The sequence below is a fragment of the Symphodus melops genome (genome assembly GCF_947650265.1).
Source record: "Symphodus melops genome assembly, chromosome: 13".
Taxonomy (NCBI): domain Eukaryota; kingdom Metazoa; phylum Chordata; class Actinopteri; order Labriformes; family Labridae; genus Symphodus; species Symphodus melops.
Window position 1 is genome coordinate 4,005,181 of NC_136703.1, and position 24,186 is coordinate 4,029,366.

At 42.9% G+C, this 24,186-nt stretch overlaps 2 protein-coding genes across 2 annotated transcripts in view; one reads left to right on the plus strand and one right to left on the minus strand.

Moving 5' to 3' along the window:
- The window catches only part of LOC306834543 (uncharacterized protein), a 164,371-nt gene that overhangs the window by 43,958 nt on the left and 96,227 nt on the right, over positions 1-24,186 (minus strand). The gene's annotated exons all lie outside the window — the stretch shown is intronic.
- The window catches only part of tafa5l (TAFA chemokine like family member 5, like), a 57,937-nt gene continuing 50,719 nt past the window's right edge, over positions 16,969-24,186 (plus strand). The window contains exon 1 of the mRNA XM_079359412.1: positions 16,969-18,147. Within this exon, the coding sequence (XP_079215538.1) occupies positions 18,051-18,147 (97 nt within the window). The 5' untranslated portion in view covers positions 16,969-18,050. The remainder of the gene's footprint in view (positions 18,148-24,186) is intronic.

Sequence of the window (24,186 nt, forward strand, 5' to 3'; positions counted from 1 at the left end):
CAAGGCCAGAGATGTTGTGAAGATTGCCTTGCGTAGTGATCCTACACTTGATGTTAAACAGAAACCTGAACTGATATATGATGTTCTTCTCCAATACTTCAGCGAAGCTCCCTCATGTCTCCCCCTTGCCGACTTTTATGCTACTCTGCCAAAACACAGAGAAAACCCAGTTGATTACTGGATAAGACTGAACAAGGCAGCAGACCTGGCTCTTGAGGGCCTGCGTAGACGTGGGAAGCAGACGGAGAGCATGAATGATGAGGTGGCTCTCATGTTTGTCAAACACTGCCCTGACCCGGAGTTATCCTGCACCTTGAAGTGTAAACCAATACATGAGTGGACTTCACGTGATGTTCAGCTGAGGGTTGATGATTATCAGAGAGAGTTGAGGGCAACTGGCAGAACCACTGGTGCTCCACAGCTGAAAAGCCAAGTCACAACCATCGCCTCTGAGCAGTCCAGCCTGACGTCGTCCAGCCTGGCAGCATATGAGCAGTGTCATAATGCAAGTCCATTACCCTCATCTTCCTCTCTCCAGGCTCAACAACAGGTGTGTCATCCTCCATGCCCCTCTTCGGCGTCTGTTTCTTGTCAGGGTGGTTCCCAGCATGCTCCAGTTGTACCAGTTGTGGCACATAATCTCCAACAGTCGGAGGAGAGGCTTCTCACTCGTGTGGTCGACATGTTTCAAGAGATGATGGAGAAGATGCAGCGGCGTGACGATTATCATCCAACACGTGGTGGGAAGTTCCGGCGGGCCCCTAATGAGCGACGTGCCAGAGAGGTGGGTTGTAAAGTCTGTAATGACTCCAGCCACACTACTATTTCACACTGCATGTCTGAGAGACTGTGTTTTGCCTGCCATGCTCCTGGCCACACCAGAATGAACTGTCCAGCTAATAACTCTCCCCAGCCACAGTCTGCGGGAAACTAGCCGACCTGTATTCGGAGGGAGGCAGTACAGGTCGCACCACCGACTCCCAAAGTGATGACATGTCAGATGCTGAAAGTGTTTACACTTCAGTGAGAGGCTCATGTGATGACTCTGAAGTTGTTGTCTACCAGAATGTTCACAGAGTTGGCAGCAGTGACAGTCTCTTCTACACGACTGTGAAAATGGGTGGGACAGTGAAAATGGGTGGAATGTTGGACAGTGGTTCGATGGCCTGCAGCATTAGTGAGGAAGCTGAGATGAGGCTGAGAGAGGCCGGAGTGATTACAGACCAAAAGCTGATTGATGTGAATGTAGTCCTTGTTGGATGTGGTGGACTTCGTGTTAGTCCTAAGTGTGCTTTTGATGTGGAGATGGAAGTGCATGGCTGTAGGATGTTAGTTCCCACTCTTGTTGTTCCAGGACAGCATGATGAGTTGATACTGGGAACCAACGTCATAAAACGCATCCTGCATCAGTCAAAGCTTTGTGAGTCCTACTGGAAGATAGTGTCCGGTCCCTGCCCTTCTGGAGACCCAGAAACTGAACAATTCCTGTCCATGCTGTCTGGTCTAAATCCCTGGAAAGGTGGAGAAGTTCCCGACAAGGTCGGTACAGTAAGGTGTAACTCAGCTACCTGCCTCGAACCTGGGCGCGAATATCTCCTGTGGGGGAGACTGCCCAAAAACACTGCTGTTTCTCCAGGAAGTGCCGTCATGACAGAACCCACGTCATCTCATTCGGCTCCCAGGGGTGTTTTGGTCGCAAAGATTGTGACTACATTGTGGGGGGACAGATGGGTCCCATTAAAGCTCATTAACACGTCTAACAAACCTGTGTTATTGAGGCGCAATGCAAAGCTGGCTGATGTCTACCCTGTCGTGGCACTTGAGGACGTGGATGGTGCAGAGCACTCAGAGGTTCCACTTGCTAGCTGCGCTCAGTCAGCCGTGCCTCCAGCTGCAGATGCTAGCTCAGCCAAAGACAAGCTCAGGTCAGTTGGGCTCAGTGGTGTCGATATTGAGTCTTGTGAAGTATCTGGTGACTGTAGGAGGAGACTGGCTGACCTTGTTTTGCAGTATGAGGATGTCTTTTCACGCCACAATCTTGACTGCGGGGAGGCAAAGGACTTTGTTCACCGCATACACCTGTCAGATAACAGACCATTCAGACTCCCATACAGGCGAGTGCCCCCTGGCCAGTATCAGAAGCTGCGTCAAGTGCTGAGTGAGATGGAGGAAAGGGAGATCATCAGAAAATCATCAAGCGAGTACGCATCACCTTTGGTGCTTGTGTGGAAAAAAAATGGAGATCTCCGCATCTGTACAGACTTCCGCTGGCTGAACAAGAGGACCCTGAAAGACGCCCATCCCCTTCCTCACCAGGCAGATTGTTTGGCGGCGCTGGGAGGGAACTGTCTGTTCAGTACGATGGATTTGACTTCCGGGTTCTACAATATGCCACTCCATGAGGACGACAGGAAGTATTCAGCCTTCACCACTCCCATGGGCTTGTATGAGTACAACCGTCTGCCGCAGGGTCTCTGCAACAGTCCTGGGAGCTTCATGCGTATGATGACCAGCATTTTCGGAGACCAAAACTATCTGAGTCTACTGTGCTATTTGGATGATCTGTTGGTGTTTGCACCTGATGAGGAGACTGCCTTGCAGCGGCTGAAGATGGTGTTTGGGAGGCTGCGTGGTCATAACTTGAAGCTGGCCCCGAAAAAGTGTTTCTTTCTCAGGAGGTCCGTCAAGTTTCTCGGGCACATCATTGATGAGGATGGTGTTTCAACGGACCCCAGTAAGATTGAGAACATCACAAACATGTTGACTTCTGACCTCATGGAGCCTGATGGTGTGACCCCGTCTCAGAAGCGGATACGGTCCTTTTTGGGGATGGTTAATTACTATCAGCATTTCGTGCCCAGGTATTCAGCCATCGCCAAGCCGCTCTTTGATCTGCTAAAGGGTGGGAGGAGGAAAGGCAAACACCATAAGATTAAGCTGTCAGGCAGGAGGTTGTGTGCCTCTGACTGGACGGTGGAGCGGACACAGGCTTTTGAACACCTGAAGTCCTCACTGATTCACAGTGTCGTCCTGGCTCATCCGGATTTTGCCCGTCCTTTCATGCTGTCGACTGATGCTTCCCTGGATGGCATAGGTGCTGTCCTGTCTCAGGTTCAGGAGGGCGAAACACAAGCCAGACCCATTGCTTTCGCCAGCAAGTCATTGTCTCAGTCCCAGAAGAATTACCCAGCTCACCGGTTAGAGTTTCTGGCCTTGAAATGGTCTGTCTGTGACAAGTTCAGTCACTGGCTGAAAGGCCACAAATTCACAGTCTGGACTGATAACAACCCGCTGACTCATATCCTGACAAAACCAAAACTAGACTGTTGTGAGCAACGCTGGGTAGCCAAGTTGGCGAGTTACGACTTTGATATCAAGTATGTCCCAGGTCGGCAGAACATTGTGGCTGATGCCCTGAGTCGTGTGCCATTTGTCAAGGAGAGTGTTGGTCACAGGCTGCTTGCTGAACCTTATGCAGGTCTCCTCACTGAGGTCAAAGACATGTCAAACTCATCCGTCCAAAATGCCTTCCGGTCATCCAGTGGTCACAAGCTGCTCTCCTCAGTGAGTGTCAATGCCCAGTCAACATGCAGCCCACTGCAGATGTACACTCAGTCTGTTGCAAGGGAGGATGTATCTGCTGTGTTACAGTCACACCTTGAGTGGGATGTTGGTCCGAGAGCCCGTGCTGTTGAAGTGTTGCAGCATCTGCCTCAGTTGATTCCACCTGGACAGGACGCCTTGCCCGCTTACACTGAAAAGGACCTCCGTGATAAGCAGTTGGAGGACAGAACTCTTTCCCGTGTTCTGTACTATGTTGAGAGACGTCGAAGACCCTCTAGGAGAGAAAGGTTTCAGGAGTCTGTCTCTGTAACAAAGTATTTGAAGCATTGGGATAGACTAACTGTGAGCAACGGTGTGCTATACAGGACTTCAAAGGACCTGAAAACCAAGGCGAAGCGCTTCCAGTATGTTGTCCCTGACTCACTCAAGACTGAGGTTCTGCATGGTGTCCACGATGGAGCTGGACACCAAGCCCAGTTCAGGAGCCTGAGCTTGACAAGGCAGAGGTTTTTCTGGCTGAACCTTGACAGGGATGTGAGAGACTATGTTCGCCATTGTCAACGATGCATCGTTAGTAAGACTATTGAGCCTGAGGGAAGGGCTCCCTTGGAGACCATAATATCAACCAGGCCGCTGGAGCTGGTATGTATTGATTTTTGGTCGGCCGAAGACTCCAGAAACAAGACTATTGATGTCTTGGTGATAACGGACCATTTCACGAGAATGGCTCAAGCGTTTCCATGTAAAGACCAGACAGCTAAGCAGGTGGCCAGGGTTCTCTGGGACCGGTATTTCTGTGTCTATGGCTTTCCTGAAAGGATTCATAGCGACCAAGGCGCTAACTTTGAGAGTCAGCTGATTAGTGAGCTCCTCAGGGTGTCAGGTGTCAGGAAGTCACACACAACCCCTTACCATCCGATGGGAAATGGGAGTGTGGAGCGGTTCAATCGGACCTTGGGTGGCATGATTCGTGCGTTGTCCCCTGAAGAGAAAGCTGACTGGCCACGACGCTTGCAGACACTCACCTTTATGTATAATTGTGCAGTCCATGAGACAACGGGTTATCCCCCCTTCTACCTCATGTTTGGTCGGGTCCCTCGCCTGCCTGTTGATGTCCTCTTTCATGCTGTCCTTCATGACTCTGCTGTGATGAACTATGACAAGTATGTGGCATGTCTTGCAAATGACCTGAGGGAGGCGATGGTGATCGCTCAGGACCATGCTTCAAGAGAGCAGAGGAGACACGCTCAACTGTACAACAGAAAAGTGAAGGGACCCAGTATTGATGTTGGTGACAGAGTGCTCTTGGCCAACAGGAAGGAAAGGGGCAAGAAGAAGCTGGCTGACCGGTGGGAATCGACCATCTACACTGTGGCGAACGTTAACCCCGAGACGCACACGTACAGGATCCGTGACACAGTCACTGGTCAGGAGAAGGTGGTCCACAGGAACCTGCTCATGCTGGCCAACTTCCTCCCTGTGGAGGCCACATGTGAAATGTCTGACCTTGCCTCTTCCATGTCCGCTACGGGCTCCTCATCCCTAGGAACTGATGACATCAGAGTGGATGAAGAGGTCTTGTGTGAGAGAGAGAATGAGACTCTTTGTGGAGCTAGTGGGAGCCTTGACAGTGGAAATGTTGAGATCTCACCTGTGACTGCAGAAGAAGGGCAGGACCCTTTGAGCGATCCAGAGCCCGTGGACTCTGAGGGGAGAACCATTGAATGGATCACACAGCTGTCTGCACCCAGTTTATCAGAGAGAGATGTTGCTGACTTAGCAAGCATGGACTCTGACCCCCAGACCTGCTCAGTCTCACCTGAGAGCTACACGACAGTTCACTCTGTGACTTGTGACTCTGTCCCTGTGACCGCTGTGGATGTCCTGGCAGGTGTGGGACAGCCTGACTCTGCTCTCGATACTATGACACAGACTGACAATGCCTCAGACATTCTGCACACTGTTGACCGGACCTCAACCATGCGCTGTGACTGTTCTGATGCACAGACACAAGTCAGGTCTAGATTTGGTCGATTGGTCAAACCTGTGAATAGGCTCATACAAACCATGTCCAGGCAGGATGTTGTTCAGGACAAGTTCAATGTTAATGCTGTTTGCAAGACTGTGTTCCAGGCTTTTGCTGACTAAAGTTTTAATCGGGTAGCTTATGACCCTTTTGGGCCTGTTAGTTTTGTAATGGTGTGATGTTCACCTGTTTTTATTTTGTGTTGTGTCATGGGGCTGGACTACACTACGTGTTGGGGTCTCGTGGGGTGTACAAGGCACCCTGTTAACAGTTGTTGGGTTGAGGGATAAGCACTGCTCTCATACCACTTCATCCTTATGGGATACATTTTGTTGTTTGGTTTCGTGATGTTGACCCCTGGTAATTTGTGAATGTGTGCTGTTTTCTATGGTGTATACTGTGTTGTCGGTGCTCATGTTCGATAAAATTCAGTGGGGGTGGGTGTAACAGAGTTAAAAATGCACTTTTATTATTATTACTTTAAATTCATGTTTGTTGGCGTAATAAGTATTTGTGAATTTTATTTTAATGAGTCACTCTTATTTTTGATTGTTTGACTTATTTGCCTGTAGTCCTTTTTGCACTCTACCTAGTTTGAGCCTCCTGGGTTTCCGTAGCTCCTCCTGAGCTTCCGTAGCTTCTCCCGTCACTCCCCTCACATTGCTACTCCGCATTGCTGAGGGTAAGTTGTGCTAGATGTAAACTGCAGAGATATTGTGTTGTTCGCTCCATAAATCTAGCTATTTATGTCATAGCCTCTGGTGTATGTTGCTTACTGTTGTACAATATCGCGTTATAAAGCTGTTTTGTGTTGTTTTGACCGTTTTAATAAGTTTTATGGATGTCTTTGTTTCCACCGTTTTGGCGCGAATTTTGTGTGACGTATATTTTGCAGCACAGCTTGTATAAACGCTGTTCTTGTCTGCATGTTTAGGAGCAGAGTGCACATAGAGAAAAATCAGAAGACTATTAATGCGAGATTAATGTCTTCTACAGGTATGTGTATGTGTTTTTATTTTAAGTTGTAAAGTTTGTCTCTGTTTAGTTATTCCACCCCACTGCACTGTATTAATGTGGCCACCAGGTGGCATTTGTTTTTGATTTACTGTTATGAAGAGAGGTGTTAAAACCATTGTTTTAAAATGTTTTTTTACTGTGAGACATTGCTACTCCGCATTGCTGAGGGAGCAGAGTGCACATAGAGAAAAATCAGAAGACTATTAATGCGAGATTAATGTCTTCTACAGGAATAAAAGCTGGAGAACAGTGATCTGTGTTGTCATCTTTGAGCCCTAAACACGCACAAAATCATATCCGTTACACATGGTTCAAGAAAGCTCGAGACATTTGAGTCCTTCCAGAGAGGGGCGTGGTCAGACACAGCTCATTTACATATTTAAAGCTACAGACACAGAAACAGCCTGTTCTGAGCAGGGCTGAAATAGAGGGGTTTAGAGGCATGATCAAATACAGGATCAGAGTGGATTTACATCAATAAATGTCACAGATAGTTTTAGGACGCTCTGAGACCTAATTAAACTGGTTGAAAATAATTATAATATGTGACCTTCAAAACCGATTGTAACCCAAGTACACAAGAGTTTAAACTGGGTCAAAAGTACATGAAGGTGACCATCTTAAAAGTAGACAGCATTTTTTGGAATTATTGTAATTGAAGTTTCTATTCACTTCTCTGACATCATGTTTTAAATGGGCCTTGTTAAGCTTTAATGTTTATACAAAATTAATTCTGTGCTTAAATCACGGGAAAGGTAACAACAATTTACATCCAGCATGTGTATTTTCAGTTTTGCCAAGTGTTGAAAGTGCTTTGTGTCTTTGTTGCTCTTGTCATAAAGAGACATCGTATTCATTTCAGTCTGTTTCATTAACAGCTAAAACTCTCATCACAGTGGCTTTAATTTCTTTCCTAACTTTGATTTTGTGAACCCAATTTCGCCAAATATCCTGAGTAATTTAATTTTTAATTAAAACAAAAAAAGTAATTAACAAATATGCTGAAACATGACAGAAAGGCAAGAAAAGGAAGTTAGCATCTTCCCCCATAAGGTTATTTTTAGCCTATACCGCTTCTTCTTCAAAATGCAGCCAAAGTTTCTGGTGTTGTTGAAATTCCCACCTAGGAGGATTTAATTAGCGCTTTGAATGAATAACATTTCAACCATTTCTCTTTTTGTCCCTTGTAATCAGTTCTGGGCCATTAATGTGAGGATGACTATCGACTGGAGGAGCAGGCTGCTGATAATTGAATGTGCGGAGGCCATTAAACATTCCTAATCAAAAACAAACACTCCAAAGCCATGGCTCCTGCCGAACAATAAGATGCAACAACAATTGAAGCATGTTTGTGGAAAGCTAACAAAACAAAAGAAGCTCACTATCTATCCCCGTCTGCATCATTTCAGTTTGTCTTCTTTATTCAGCTATCTGTGCCAAGGAGTTCAGAATGTGGGAGCCTAGAAAATAGACAGAATTTCTCAGGCCATGGCACCATATTGAGTTTTCTAAGTTAGTGTTTTGATGCAAACAGCTAAGAGGGGACACATAAAAACACTGTAATTGAAACGTTCTCAGAGGCTCCATTCCACATGCAAACAGGTCACTAAATCATTGATAGTGACCACACTGTTGGAAATAACTGGCCCTCTATTGACCTGCCACGATTGATCTGAATTCTACATCACCACATATCATGAAGTCTGGAGTCAATATTACTATCTGACACACACGACCCTGCACGGCCTCTTCTCCAGCCTTGTTTATGTCCAGTTGAAATGTGGAATGAACTCTGCCTGTCTTCAAGTCTTTATGGTTTTGGTTCTCTAATCTTAGTGTTCTTTTGTGGAGTTTCTTTGAATCCTACTGTACAGACAGGGCAGGCAAAAATGTTCTCTCTCAGTTGGCTTCTTAATCTTCGTCCCAATCAAGCGAGTTTCAGAATTTTGCATTGAGGGTGAATATCTCCCTGATGATGGCGAGGCATCCTGCAGTGGGGCAAACCAGAATTCCTGTCATTTCCCTCAAATGCTTTGGAGCTTCAGTAAAGATTGTGGTTGGAAAATTTCAGTGAATCACAATTTGATGGATCTAAATACGATCCTGTTAGATTTTCATGTGGCGTGAGCTTTGTTAAAAGTGATGCAGTCAGCTCATAAGAGCATTAGGGACAGACTGATGCCAAATCATAATTATTAAACACCTTTAAAATTTAGAATCTGATCTACTGGTGCATGGAGGGAAACTGCAGAGCACTCTCTCTACTGATTGTCATATGAACAAAACTACAGTCAATAAGAAAGTGAGCTGATTGAAGAAGGAAGCACAACCACTGCAGCAAAGGCATTTTTTTCTCACTTCCTGCTCGCGCTAAATGTACAGTATAACCTATATGTTAAAACTTTTGTGATCCATTATGTGTTATTTTCAAGAAAAAGGAACTCAAAAACTATGATTGCCAATTCCACTTTCTCATTGTCTGCCATTTGTTACCTAAAGGTGTTTTTATGTGGAAAAAAAGTGTGAGGATTTTCGAGAGAAAGCGCGATTTCCAGATTTTAGAGACTTGACTTATTTGTCATGTGAATCTGTTGAACTGTTTTGAACGTGTTGTTTTTTTCTCCACACACTTTACCAACAAAGCTGTTAAATGTATCGTTACCTGTTGATGTAAGTGAGGTCTCTCACATTTTTAATATATTTATGATACAAGACATTAAGCTCTTTCAGTGTACTTTAGAGATGATATTTTAAAACATCGGGGGTGTATTTAAATCTAAAAAATGTTAATTTTTGTGGGATGACTCACTGCACAAACAACTAAAAAGCTTTATTCGCTGCTCCCACCTCTGCCCAGAGATCCACAATTTGTCAAATGAAATGGGTATATTTATATTGAACTGTTGTGACACAGTCATTTGTTGCTTTTGTTGTTTCTTCTGTTAAGGTGAAGCTGTCAGGCAGCTGTTACATGAGTTCATATTGTTGTTAACCATCATATCTGATTAATTCATCACATGAGCATGTATAATTGATGAGTGTGTTATTCCTATTCCCACAATACTACTATAAATATGTTAATGCATGCAAATGTTGTTATATGCAAATCTATGGAGGCCTATTAGGCTTTTATGGTGTGCTGAAAGGATTATTGGCCCAGGGTTGTTGGAAGAGGAAATGTAAACGCCCTCACAAATTTCCATGTTGAATCACAAGATAAATCTATCAGCATGTGAAATCAGATAAAGAAATACATCGATATGAAAATGAAATATTTAATTAACCTTGTGATTGTCATTAGGTATGCACAGTTAGATATGTGTGTGAAGGACGCAGCAGATCGGCATTTTCTTGAAATCGGCCGCTAATGATCCATCGGAAGAAGCTTTAAAAGGGGGAATCTCCCTCAGTCTGAATCATTATGAGGAGCACGTTGCATCTTCAGTAATTACGTGAGGGACCTCACTGTTGCACTTGAATTTGTTTGTGTTGTTCTTTCAAGGTCCGCTGCGCCTCAAAAGGACAGACGCTGCTTTGCCTTTCTGCAGCAGCTTGTCAACATGACTCGCTATCCAGCCGAGCAGAAAAAGGGGTCCAGTCCGTGTCCTGTCTGACTGGCATGCAGCTCACAGTGTCCGCACGAAGAAGGCAAGGAGGGAATTATGCTTGTAAAATCCGAGCTGAAATCCATGTGGAACACAGAGTTATTTCAGAAGACAGAGTTGACTGCAGCAGTAGGTCAAGCTTGTATAATACTGCCAGGGTCTGAGGGCTCACCTGATCTGCAGTTTTTTTTATTATTTTGAAATATGGAAGTCCTTTATCTGTGCGCTGGAGCAGAGCTGTGTGGAAGAGGTTTGAGGTTAAGGGTGCTGGAGTTAGAGGTGCACTTCTTTTCTTTTGCATTTGCAATTGAAAGCCTATTGTCCTTACATTTATTTTCACACCTCGAGTTTGAATACAAGCTTTTTGGTGAACATTTCTTCATGACAGTCAAAGATACCAAAAGAAATGAGAGAAAAGGGTAAAAAAAAAAAAAGAGAGAAAAGAGACAACCGAGGCAAAGGTGATTTTTTTTGTTCAGCTTTAGGAGAGTCAATTAAAGTCACAGAGGGAGAAGGCACCAAATGTGCAACTTTACAGGAACCCTGTATCAGATATAAGAGGACATTTGGAATATAGTTTTGCAAGTTGGGTTTCAACTGGATCTGCTATAACAACCAAATTCGCCCTATTGGGGGATTAATAAAGTTTGTCCTTCTCCTTCTCCTTATCGTTGTCCACAGTTCTTTTAGAAAAATAGATGAGATGAGATGTGTATTCCCATTTGCACAGGTACAGGACAGAACAGGTACATTGGAATTGTTGTGCATTTCTCCCTGAGTCAGCTTTACAAAGCAAGTTCCAAGTGTATTCAAAAATAAAAACGATAATTATCAGTGGTTATTTTTCAGCGTGGATCAAAACATATGTCAACAAAGAAATGAGGTCCACTTCTTGAACTTGTGTTTTGTATAGCAATTTTTTTTTTTGGGAGCAGGTTAACGGGAGGATTAACAATGTTAGTTCTGGTGCCACTACTACAAATCTATCCTGAAGAGTGACTTCTGTACACTTTATTCATCTGAATCCTTTACTGACTCATTAACCATCACTGTACAGAGTCTGATAGGTATTTTGTTCAGATTCATGCATTCAGAAGAACTTTTAGTTTATGTGGATGTCGGCGCCCCTTAGGGACAAAGTAGTACCTTATTTCTTACACTCTCTTGTTTGTCAGTGCTTAAACATACACATCTTGTACCACTTTCTTTTAACTTAATTCTTGTCAAATATTTCACTCACAATTAATCTTTGAAAGTACCTTGTCTACAAACCTTCCCCATGGCAGCGGATTCAGTTATCAAAAACTACATTACAGCGATAATCAGTCTTTTTGCCGATGGTGTTTGGTTTTTAAAGCCAAGTGAAGGTATGAGAATTCAATTGAGTCTGTTTCATAATCATAACCAGCTGAAATAATTATGGGTGTTTTGACAGAAGATGAGGGATTGTCTCTATTTTTAGTATGTTTGAATGAATTCAAAATAATTCTGGAAGCTATTACACTTGAATTCACCCCAGCATGAACGACTGAGATGATGCGTCTGGTGAACATAAAAAAAAGAAGAAAAAAAAAGGTTTCACTTTGTAGAGTTCTGCTACAAAAATGCAGAGAGTTAAAAGACAAAGAGACTGAAACAGCAGAAGGAGGCCGACTTTTGTTGAGTTCTGAGTTCAGTCAAAGGAGGAGCTGAGCTCAAATGTTCTGACGGACTCCCACAAACTAAGTGAGTGTGTCTGTGTTTGTTAGCTAAGTTCAACCTTAACTCTGTGCAGTCAGTACAGTGGCTGTTTGGACTTAATTGGCCGGTTGAGTTCTGGAGTTACTGGTACAAGTTCTAACACTGACCAGTATCAGTATGGAGCCCTGCACTGCATGGCTGCTGGAGACTGCTGATGTCCCCTTAAACAAGGCACTGAACTCCAATACACTGGGGCGGTCTTCAGTGTGCAGCCCCTCAGTGCATGTTCACAGGATCCTGATTGTGCCTGTATTTCTTACCTCACTGTTTATAGCATGTTAAACAGATTACATTTGTGTAGAACTATCAGAACATGTACTTATTAAAAATGCTCAGACTAAAAAAACGTATAAAAACAACAACTTCCTGCAATTGGCATTTGTTTCCAGCATACAAAATGAAATAGGACTCGACCGCACAATGAACGAATGGAAGCTTTGTATTTAGCCAACTCTGTTCAAACTAACAGGACTCTCCTTAAAGGTGCAGCAGCAGTGGGTTAAAGTTTCTCTGCAGACAACTCCCTTCTAACAAACATTTTAGAGGATCTTTCAATGACTTTAGTATTACTTAGATATACTGTTGTAAAAACAAAAAAGACTCTTTAACTTGTTTAGTTTTGAGTCTTTTTTTAAAATGTACAGTAGTTCCAGCACCCACCCACCGTTTCAATATTTAGCAGAAAAAAGGTCCATTTGAACAGATGCTTTGAGGCACCATATGCTCCTCTCCGGCGTGTAAGTAGAGCCTGCGAACAGGCGGGGACTGGAAATGATTGGAGTCGTCTATATGCCTGTATATGCTAATGCCTGTGCTCTTTCTTTTGGGGTGTCTCTAAATTGCTTTTTGTCACCAAAAATGTTTCAAATGAACTGTAAGTAATTATCCACCTGTTCCTGTGAAACCATGTTTATGTGCAAATGGTTTACATGAATAATTGACAGAACAAAATATGAGCGAGAAACTAGACAGTAAAATATATGTATTCGGACTTTGCTTTCTAATGTTTCATTCTGAGCTCAAACCACTGTCACCCTGTTATCAGATGTACAGATACAGTGTTGGCGTCGACCTCTGACCTCCCTCCATTTTCAGGTACAAACACACACACACACGAAACACATCAGGAAATATCACGGCATTACTCATAGAAAAAGTAAACAAAGGCTGCATTTTGTGTTTTTGGCTCAGTAATGTGACTTTGAAGAATAACACATTGAACATTATCATTTCTCTTTCACTCACTTTACATCTTTTTATTTGCAACCATTTGGTAGCTGTACAAGGTGGACATGGAATTCAGTGCTGAGATTGTCATTCTTTGAGGCTTTTCATTTGTACTTAACTTTGTCTAAAGTGCAGAGTGAAATGAAAAGTCAGAAATTAAGACCTGCTTTCTTCTCAAATTGCAGGAGTGCCAAAAATATTTCCAAAAAAATATCCAGACTGGCAAAGTAACCATGCATGAGGTAATAAGCGACTCAACAGCAGCCAAAGTGAATCAATATTTTCTTTCTTTTTCTTTCTGCCAGCTTAATGTTGATTAATGAAACTTTACTGTGCCTGCAGCCACATGTATTTAAGTAACCAAACAAGAGGCCAAACTTCCAACAAAAGAGGTTAAAACGATGATAAGGTGCTCAACATTTTTCATAGTTACTGTGGAACAAGTGAGGAACTAACTACTGACACAAGTAGTTAACGGGTAGATAGTGAATGACCTCTCATCACATTGTAAAGAGTGGCTAATCATTATTTAAAGTCAGAATGTGGAATGCATGTGCTCCTCATAAATACAGCACAAATCAAGTAAATTCTCTGTAAACATCTCTCTGATTCATGACTGTCGACAATGCGTGAGAAGCAGAAGTCTTGTCAGCGGTGTTGTCGTTAGCGCTGTGTTTGCATCATGTTTACATGGACAGGACGGCCTCGTGTATGAAGCTGTTTTAATCAAGGATTACAGAAAAGAAGAAGAACATACTCGCTGCTTATTTGGATGTCAAATTAATGTGTCTTTAGATCACGCTCCTTCTGTGTCAGTTTTTGAATTTGAAGCCACGAGCTAACTAAAGTGTATGTGACAGTTCCACTTGTTAATGGAGCTTAATTATGGTGCATTCTAATTGATAACTCCTCTGTGCAAACGTGAGCGGAGGAGAGAATTGGAGGTGTGTCTCTGGAGGAGAGCAGAGGCTTCAGAGTAGCGGAGGTGTTGCCAAACAGAAGCTTGTTTTGGTTTCATGCTGGAGCTTAATGGTGACATCTACTGGATCAAAAAGTCACACATTCTTCCTTTAACAGAGAATGAAGTGAGGTGTCATTCTGGGTTGTTACTCAAAACTGAATCATGAACTGTTTATTAACCCCTTTTCCAAAACCAACTTGAGGATTTATTATGCGTCCTGTCTGCCTGCATTGTGAATGAAACACTAATAGACTTTGTTCCCATAGCTAAAATGATACAGTGAAACTTTTAATTGGCAGCAATCACACAGCAGCATACAAATCTGACAAAAAATATACCAAAATATATCTGAAGCTTGCTGTGCAAGTTTAAAAATACAAGTAAACAAATGTTTTTTTTAGGTTTGCTCTCCACTTTGGCTCTTTTAGGGTATTCACCAACCCATCCGTTTTTGCCTGCTTGTGCTCCATTATATTCACAGACTAGTCAATGGCTTTGTTTTCTGTTTGGTGTCATGCAGTGGGAAGTTGGCTTGTTTAAAAAAAATGTTGGTTCATGTGGTGAAATGTATACATTCAAATGTTGCAGCCACTTATGTTTAAAGGTTCAAGGTTTCTTTCTGAGTAACCAAAGTACATGTGGAAGGAATTCAGTGTTCCTGGGATGAATACAAGACATTATATCAAAGCAATTTAAAGGAAAAAATCATTACATCTGGTCATGGAAAAGTCCTCAAATTGGCATCTGTTATGAAGCTGAAAATATGCCAACATAAAGTGCATCATCTTGTGCTAGCTTTGTTCAACAGTGCTAGCTGCAGGTATAAAAGAGTTCCTGTAGCGTTTTGTCCTCCCTTTAGATGCAGCAAATCGACAGCCAGAGCGACGAAGCTGGGACTCTTTAAGGGGTCAGAGCGGTTGTTAAGAATAGTGCTCGCCACACGCTGCAGCTGTAAAGAATATAGAGATCCATGAGGTTGGATGGAGAATCTCCTGTAAGTGTGCTCGCCCACTTGACAATTTGATCGAGAGCATTTTTATTTTTTAGTCAGGTTACCAAACCATGAAAGGAGAAAAAGTACAGAAGCAAATGCATAAAAAAGTACATGAAGTAATAAAAAAAAGCTGTTTCAAAGTTATATAATGTCAGCACTGGATTACTGTTTGAGTTGGAAACAAGTTTGGACTGTTGTTCAATTGAAGCCACGTTTATCTAAAAGGCTTGTTAAATGTTAAAACATTCATATTCTATCATCATGTTATATTGTAAAAAGTAGAGGTGTAAAGTAGTGCAGTATATGATGGAATCAGATCAGTACTTTAGTATATTCACTGTAAATATCCTCCTCTGGAGAAATCACGCACACTGACAGTTTAGTCCTGATCAAAAATGGCAACCAAAGACACGCTTGCATGACTGACATAAGAAACACAATAATCACAATGACAGTTATAATGCGTGTGCTCAAGCATCGAGCATGAATAAATCATCATTTCACTCCATTCTTTTTCAAACTCGGCTTTTTTTGAAGTGCGCAAATGCAATTACAAATCAACCCTGTGTATTTTTGGTAAACACTGAGATAAATATGATGGGTGAAAATAAACTGGCAGAATTTTTACAATCCTGTCAGTCAATGTGATTTATGATGATTAATTACACAGCAACCCCAACTGGGACGTCAGTGTGACAGTCTGAAATTGTGGTTCTCAACTCTGATAACTGGCTGAGCCCTGCTGTAGACGAGACGAGAAAACAAACGTCCCCTCAGCCGAGAAACGCTCCCTGTAGTTATTCCACCATCGGCCTCGTAAAGTAAACTGCTGCAGCTGGTTACAGGGGTGCAGGTTTAAAGATATGACCCTCTGATGTGGCAGTAAGGTTGAACATCTTCAAAAAAATCCTTTCAAGACTCATCATATGCATCGTCTGTGCCGTGTGAGGCTCAGTCATTTCTCATATAATACAGTGGTGATGTGACAAGCCAATACGTCATCATAAAAGCCATTCAGTGGAAGGCTGATAGCACAGCAGCACACTGAGGGACTTTCTCCATCTGCTAATAAAGTGCACATTCACTGGTCATGGAATTTAGTGTGTGTGTATCTTTGTGTACGTGTGTATCTTTGTGTACGTGTGTGTTCAGTGTGTACGTGTGTGTTCAGTGTGGGCAAGAAGGGGTTGAGTTATTATAATGGTTCTCGAGTGGCAGGGGAGTCTTAAATGGTCCGCTTTCAGAAGATAGACTGGCATCTGCAGGGCTTTGGCTCTCTGTCTCTGTCCTTCTGTAACACACACGCACATGCACACATACACACACACACACACACACACACACACACCCAGTCTGCGTACACTTGAGACCTAATGTGATTTTAGGGCAGTAAATAAAAAGGTAACTTGTGCTGTAAAGAGCTCTGAAGATCTGCGCATGTTATACCTTTCAGACCTGTGAAGGAACAGACCTTTTACATTTTCCCAGAATGCAATAGTAATGCAGTATTGCTAAATGTTAACAGTATACCATGCAGCCCTAAAGGGCATTTTCCAACTTTGAGGAAAAGTCGTAATAAAGGAGGAAGGCATGGTGCTGCTTTGTGTTTGGCTGTAGGCTGAGATGGGACATGTAACTGTGTAAACAAGAATCATCATCTACAGTTTCGATGCATAGCCCGGGAGCTCAAAGTTTTCTTCTCTTCTCACTTTGCTAAAGGAATTAGGGCACTGTGTGTGTGTGTGTGTGTGTGTGTGTGTGTGTGTGTGTGTGTGTGTGTGTGTTTGAGGACGAGAGAGAGAGCTGGAGAGAGCTGGAGAGAGAGAGCAGATGAAAACAGTGTAACTCAAGGCGAGTCAGGGTGCAGCAGGAGAGGCAGCGTTTCTTTCCATGGATTGAAGAGGAGGGAAATCCTCTTCCTCATCGTCGCCTGCATGTAAATGAAGCTGGCCGGGACAGAAAAAAGGCTGGTTTAACACACTCATCTGTAACCAGCACTTGACTTTGTGAGGAGGAGAGCTTTTTTTCACTCGAGCCCGGGTGCCAGGCATCATCACTGACAATTCTTCAGAGCCTCCTCAAAGGCTCATACAGGTGACAAGTGTGACTAACTTCACCGCACCGCCAGGATTGACGCGCTCACAGTGCGCTTTGTCCAGCGGCACTTGCGCTGCGTGAGACCCGCCGTTTTTTTGTTTTGACGTGACATTTCACTTTCGCTGCTGTGCATATGTGGCCACATATGACGCATAGTCTATGCGCCTTAAGCTGTTTTTGCAATCATTTGTTTTGGAAGCTGGAGAGATGCGTTTTTTGAGGACAAGTTTCCGCGCTGATTGGTATGTTCGACATGTCTGCGCGGGCTAACTTGCGCGTTTCTCTTTAGAGTCACACACAGACCCGGGCTCTGCTCTGCGCAGAAGTTGGTTGGGAATAATAATAATAACCGTGCGGAGCGCAGAGGAGGGGAAAAGAGGTGACAGCGGCGTTAAGGGGATGTTTAGCGGCTAAATTTACTACCAGCATCATCATCATTTCCGAGTGAGGATCAAAACTGCGGGGGTCTGCTGCCGCTCACTCCTCTTCCTCGACACACTTCTAGTTTTAGCAGAAGCCAGTCTGTGAATTCCAGCCCCTGAAGCAGCAGCTGCGTAAACTTGGCCAGATCTGGTGACACTGTACCCCTGTGTGTGCGTCTGCCGATCAGCCCTGGATGGATATGCGTCTCACTGAGGGGATTTGAAAACCAAGGGGGGATTTCTATCAGTCCCTCTTTTATTATAACCTCAAAATGGATGCCGACGACAGGCTGTGGAGACGCCACTGGATTAGCCACTCTTCCACTGATCTGTTTGACATCTGAGCGGCTCCCGGGGTTCAAAGTTTGGATAATCAAAAAAAGGTTGAAGGTGTAGGATGCAGTCTGGAGCGAAGACGCTCTCCGCAGGTGGAGGTGCGTCACTCTGCTGCCTGCTGCTCCTCTGGCTCATCTACTCCCATCTGCTCAGAGAGGGTAAGGACTCTTAGAGCTATTTATTACTTTGTCAGCAGCATCATTCTCTCAAAGGGGTTTTTAATGTGATGCAGCTGCACATGGTGTGGTCAGGTTCCCTGAGCCTGCAGAGAAGTCCCTATAATGTCCAATATAACCCTCCTGCAGGGACTTCACGTGTCTCTGCTCATTATCTGTGAATCTATGGTGACCTTGTTCTACCCTATGATATTTTTGTAATCTGATCTAGGATCTCTATAATCATATGTGTGTGGGGAGTATATGATACCAAACGGCTTGATGTGGACAAATGTTTATTTTTTCATTACTGCACTATTATCTTTTATATTTGCAGGCGCCTGCAATATAATGAGGAGGCCAAAAGTTTTTGCATCATTAAAACCTAGAATTTTGTATTTGATATTTCCAACATTTGTGCCAAACTAACTACACGATTTTCAGTATTCTGACCCTAGCTCCTCACTCCCCCGTGGAATGATAATTTGAGAAGCTCGAACAGATCTTCAGGTGGAAAAGCTACAAGGTTTGCTCGTTTTAGTTCCAGGTGGAGACTGAAAAAAAGGTCTGACTTCTGCCTTCAGAGCTTTATAAATTCACTGGGGTTAAGCCTATATTCAACCATTGTATGCTTTCCTCTTGAATAATACATATGCTGGTGCAATTACACCTCCACCCTGACACAGAAGAGAAAGCAAAAGGATGTTTCCCTGCACTTCATTGGCTGATGTCCATGATGAAAAAAATGTGGATTCCAGTGTTGCAAATACACAGAAACAGGCTTAAAGCACTGGATCTTGTTGGGAGATGTTGAACACAAAGTTTGCAGATTAGATCTTTTAATCAAGCACTGGCCAGCAGCATAATTACTGCTGTGGAGGAGGGATAGTGCCTACATCAATGTGTTTGGCAGCTTGCCGAGAACAAAAGTAGACACTGATGTGAAAAATGAACTGCCTGTGTGCTGAAATGTGCTCCCTTTGCCTCTCATTTGCAGTGTTTTCCTCCCAAAATGCTGCTGTCCCCGTTCTCTTATTGCTGCACCGTGAACCGCATCTTATCCGAGGAGAAAGAGCAGCCCTCCCCTTCCCCTAAGCTATTTACTATTGACTCATTTTTGTATGAAAATGATCTCATTAATGCATCATAGTACGAAAATCATTCAATCAGCCTTTTCTGGACTTTACGACCCTCGCTGTTTCTTGATTAAACAGAGGCTCCTGATATTTAAAATCTCTGGATGAGATTTGAGCTTTGACATTCCCTATACGTCACAAACTCCTCATTCCAGCTCTGAGCTGAATATAAAGAATGGAGTACTTTTTAATTCTTACCTAGCATCTTCAGATCCTCTGAAAATCCTCTAAAATGGTCGCTTTGACCAGCACGTTGTTACAGAAGTTCTGACCATGACTAATTGTATTATTTTATCAGCAGGTGAACCTATAATTTTTACATCGCACCTCACTTTATAAGAGCAGCCCTTTCTTCAACACTCCCACAGTCCCTGAAAGCAGCAACCAGTGTTTTTGAATGGTGGGCAGAGAGGTGAAGCCTTGTGGTGGTGAGAGGCTGCATCACCTCCACCCACTCTGTAACCCATCTGTCATGGCGGTCAGGACAGGAAATCAAAGCGCAGCGGCCCTGTTCGCGCACGCCATTGGGCCAGTGGCTGCCACGATGAATGGCCTGTCAGCCGCTCTCAACGTTGCCAGTTTATTCAACGATAAATTTGGAAATGTCTGGATTTCCTCACTGGACCAGATTCCGGTTCAGTGGTGCAGTCAGAGAGCGATGGCAACTCCTCCCCGCTTTGTCAACCTCAAACCTTTGGGAGGGTGTGTAGGTGTGTGTGTGTGTGTGTGTGTGTGTGTGTGTGTGTGTGTGTGTGTGAGAGAGAGAGAAAGAAACGATGAGAGGTGGACCATTTTTAACCACATTTGTAAGTTGGAGGTGGACAGACAGTTGGCCTTTGCTCTAACTCAGCTCAAAGATTTAAAGTGCCCCGAATACATTTAAACTTGGAACAAGATTCATCAACATTCCTCCTCCTCATGTTTAAACATTATTGCGATCAAAAGCTAGCTATTAACTTTATCTGCCAATTGATTTGTTGGAAAGTAAAATGTGTTTTGTCTGATGCTTTTTGACTAAAATCAATAAAACAATTAGTGTTGGTCTAACCATCAGAGACACATGAAAATCCTGTGTTCTTTAAATCGACTAAAAGTGTGCCATTAAATAAGTGTATCATACGTAACCCTAACAGTATATGTCACTGCAGAATTATTTATATATATATATATATATATATATATATATATATATATATATATATATATATATATATATATATATATATATATATATATGTGTTCCCCCTGCCATTTAGATTAAAATAGAGAATAAAGCAGTGCACTGTCTACGCATCAGCGTGTGGCTACCTGTGATCACACTTAGGGCAACCTGTCAGACAGAATGAAAGAATGCTAATGCTCTGCGTCCTGTTAGCTTGTAAATGCACCATTGTTTGATGCACTTAAACAACTATTTAAAGGGATAGTAGGCCTGTTGTGTTTTCACCATGTTCTGCTGCCCCACGTGGAAAAAGTTATTAATTGCAGCTTTAAGGTTCTAATAGGTGACACTTTTTTTGTTTGTCTGCTAAGACATGAAATGCTATGAGAAGTAGCTAGCCCATTGTGCATAGTGTTTTTGACTTATTGACAATCCTAATGAATATTGATTAATGATTTCAGAAGTGGGCTAATGTTATTAATATTTCATGCGACTTGTATAAATCATATGACTGGAATAAGTCCACAGTGTTGTGTTCTGAACTCGGTGTCATATTAGTGCAGCAGACTGCAATGCATCTTTTACAACACTTGACACATGTCATAATGACACATCACTTTGATTTGTTTGAATAATTCAATCAGCGCTTCTGCACACTAATAACAGTGTCCCCAAGCTCAGATGCAGAAACTACAATCTGCTCTGCAGTTCAATCTGTCGATGGCAATGACAGCACACATTTCCTGAGATGCATCTACAGGCTGTGCCGCTAAATTCTGGAATGATTCACTCCAGCTCTACAATCAAAAAAGAGCTCCATTGATGACGATCTCACACAGCCAGTCTGCTCTGTGTGTTGAGCTGTTTCATTCTCAAACTCACTGAAAATATTCTGCATGCTATACAACAAATTTATCCATCTTTAACAAATTCGTTGTTGCGTGAAAGATAGCAAATCTTCATGGGGCGACAGAATGATGAATTTAAAAATCTTGAGTTGGTATTCTCTTTTAACTCAGGGAGCAGGGCCTATCCATCCAAGCATTAAACTAATCAGAGTAGCACCGAATTACGGACTTTCTGAAGTGAAAAGGATGATTTCCATTCCGGTCTTCTTCAAGGCAGCATTAGGCATGCAAAAGGAGCCCCGCTTTGATTATGACCTTGGTTGTAAATTCTAAGCAAATCATTGAGGCCTGCTTCTATAGGCGGCGGAGCTGTAAAAGTATGAGCATCTTTATGGAACAAAATGAAAAGAATTTTTACAGCTAAATCAATTTGGCAGCACACAAAGCTCATATTTCATAGCTCCCTGAATATGACTTCTTTCTCAGCATCAGCTCTGACCTCCCTTGTGGTTGAGCGTAGTGCAACGCTCAGGATTTTTCTGCATTGTTATTTTCTCTATGGAAAGCTTGAAACTGCTTCATCATTGGCAGAATGGTGTAAATGATTGTAGTTATGTGCTTTCAGTCTTGTGTACTGTTCTATTTTTTTGGCTGATGCCATGATGTTGATTTCTTGAGAAGGCTTTTCTTGAATACTAAAGCTGCAAAGACAAACACGCAGTACTGTACAGTACACATGGGGTCATAATAGTCTTTTGTTGCTTATCATTTTCTCTGTGTTTGCATTAAAAGAGGGCATCCTGGAGGGCTCGCTGAGTGAGATTTGAAGTGAGTCAGCCTGGCTTTACTGTCCTCTCTGCATTTCATTCAGCAGAGCCACTGTTTGCTTTTGCAAGGCATATTGCACAATCACTCTTTATGCCTCAAGCCTGTGTTCATCCACAACCAATTGTCTGAGAGTACTCCACATTATAATATCTCTGCAGCCCAGACTGTGCTGCATCACTGCAACAGAAATCCATCATAGGCCACCTCAATCATGTGTGCACTACGAGGCATGTTGCAGAAAAGACCTGAATTACAGTGTCAGTCCAAGCAGGGAATGCATGTATGGGGAATATTTTCTATTTTAAAGTAGCCCTCGGCAATGTCAAACAATGGCAAAGCTGATTGTTCAAGAGCGTTAACTTTGAGAAGAATTGTACTGCAAAGACCCAAAAGTCCTGTGTTGTGTTGTAAGCAAACTCTATATGTAGCCGCTTCTGCTTTCCAATGAGAAAGGAAACAATCTAACAGTGTTATGTCGGGCATCCTCCCAAGGGAGCGCCATCCTACTGCTGCTACGAGAAGTTTCAATTTGTCATTCCCTGTGGGTGAAGAAGTGCACACACCTGACACAAGAATTAAATTTGGGCAAATAGAGCACATTTCCTGCTTCTCAGTTGGTGGGGATGCTATGCTTGTCTCTGTCTGTCCCTGCTGTAGCCCCACTGGGTGTTCAGGATTGCAGAAAAAAATCAAGCACTGTGCAGCAAGAAAAATCCCCTCTGCATTTGGAAACAACACAGGTACACTTTTGAGTACACCAAGAGCTTTTTAGAGCAGAAAGTCCAACCTGTATTGTCATCAGGATATAAGAGCTGCTCCTCTGAACATTATTATGTGGACTGACTCCAGGCCAACACAGTGCTTTTTGTACTGCTTGTAGATAAATGAGCCTCATCCAGTAATGGCATAACATAGCGCTCATCTTTAGAAGTCACTCTGGCTGCTCCCACACTTCCCTTTTCCGTCGTTCCTGATTCATTTCTGGCAGCTTCAGATTAAATTGCATACTTAAGCACCATTACAGGTCCTTGGACCTCAGCAGAGAGTAGTTCACCAGCATAAATATTGATCGTTCTACTGTAGAGTATTCAAATAGCATGTGAAATCAAGCAGCTTTATTCGCTTTAAACCAGGCCCATTAATATAGAGCGCATGTTTTGCTCCAATGCTCTGCTGCCCTGCTTGTTTAGTGGCAGAAGATCACGGCGGTGTCAGGAAGCGAATAGCATGGGGTCAGTCAAACATCTGCCTCTCTCACCTGGTGTCCTATTACATGCTACCTGCTGCAATGCACGCGTCAAATGGTGTTAAGGTAATGAGAAGCACTTGGCTGTGGCTGCCTTGACGAGCATATGCTCAGTCCAATAAGATTTCTGTTTGATGTCCTGAGTCGTTAATAACACAGAGCTGTGAGATCAGAACGGGCGGGATGGGAAGATAAGGTCTGAGCTCGGCCATAAAACAAAGCAGTGGAGAGTAAATCCAGACAAACACGTTCAGATTAGCCATTTTATTTTCAGCCTTGAGATGATTAGCCTCATGATATTATACTGAGCAACAATATTGTGCCAACATTAATGGTAACAAACCTCAGCATGCCAAAAGAGGGTCTGACATCTAAAATCAATGAAATGAAAAGTAGATCTTGAGAGAAATAATGGTGAATAATTTGATACTCTATGCCTTTTTTTTTGTTCTCATGGGAGTAGTTTACAGAGCGAGCTGTTTTTGTCATTTGCTCCGTTTTTCTGAGTTAATGAGCAAGAAGATTGAGCTTTTAAAACCAAACATGCATGAAACAGACATATAAATTGGAATACAGATTCTCTGATTTCCCTCTCACAAAGTCAATAAATTTATTATAAACTCATCCCCTGAATAGTTTATTTGTTTTGTATATTGTGTCATTCCTTTCTCTGACCCTTGGAAAATATCAAAAGTTCAGAAGATGAATTGCAAAATATTTAATTAGGATAGAATTCATACAGGCATTTTTTCCTCAAGTGCCCAAACTTAAAGCCAATGTAGGTAATTTTCTCCAGATACACTTTTCTGGTTTAAATTGTCT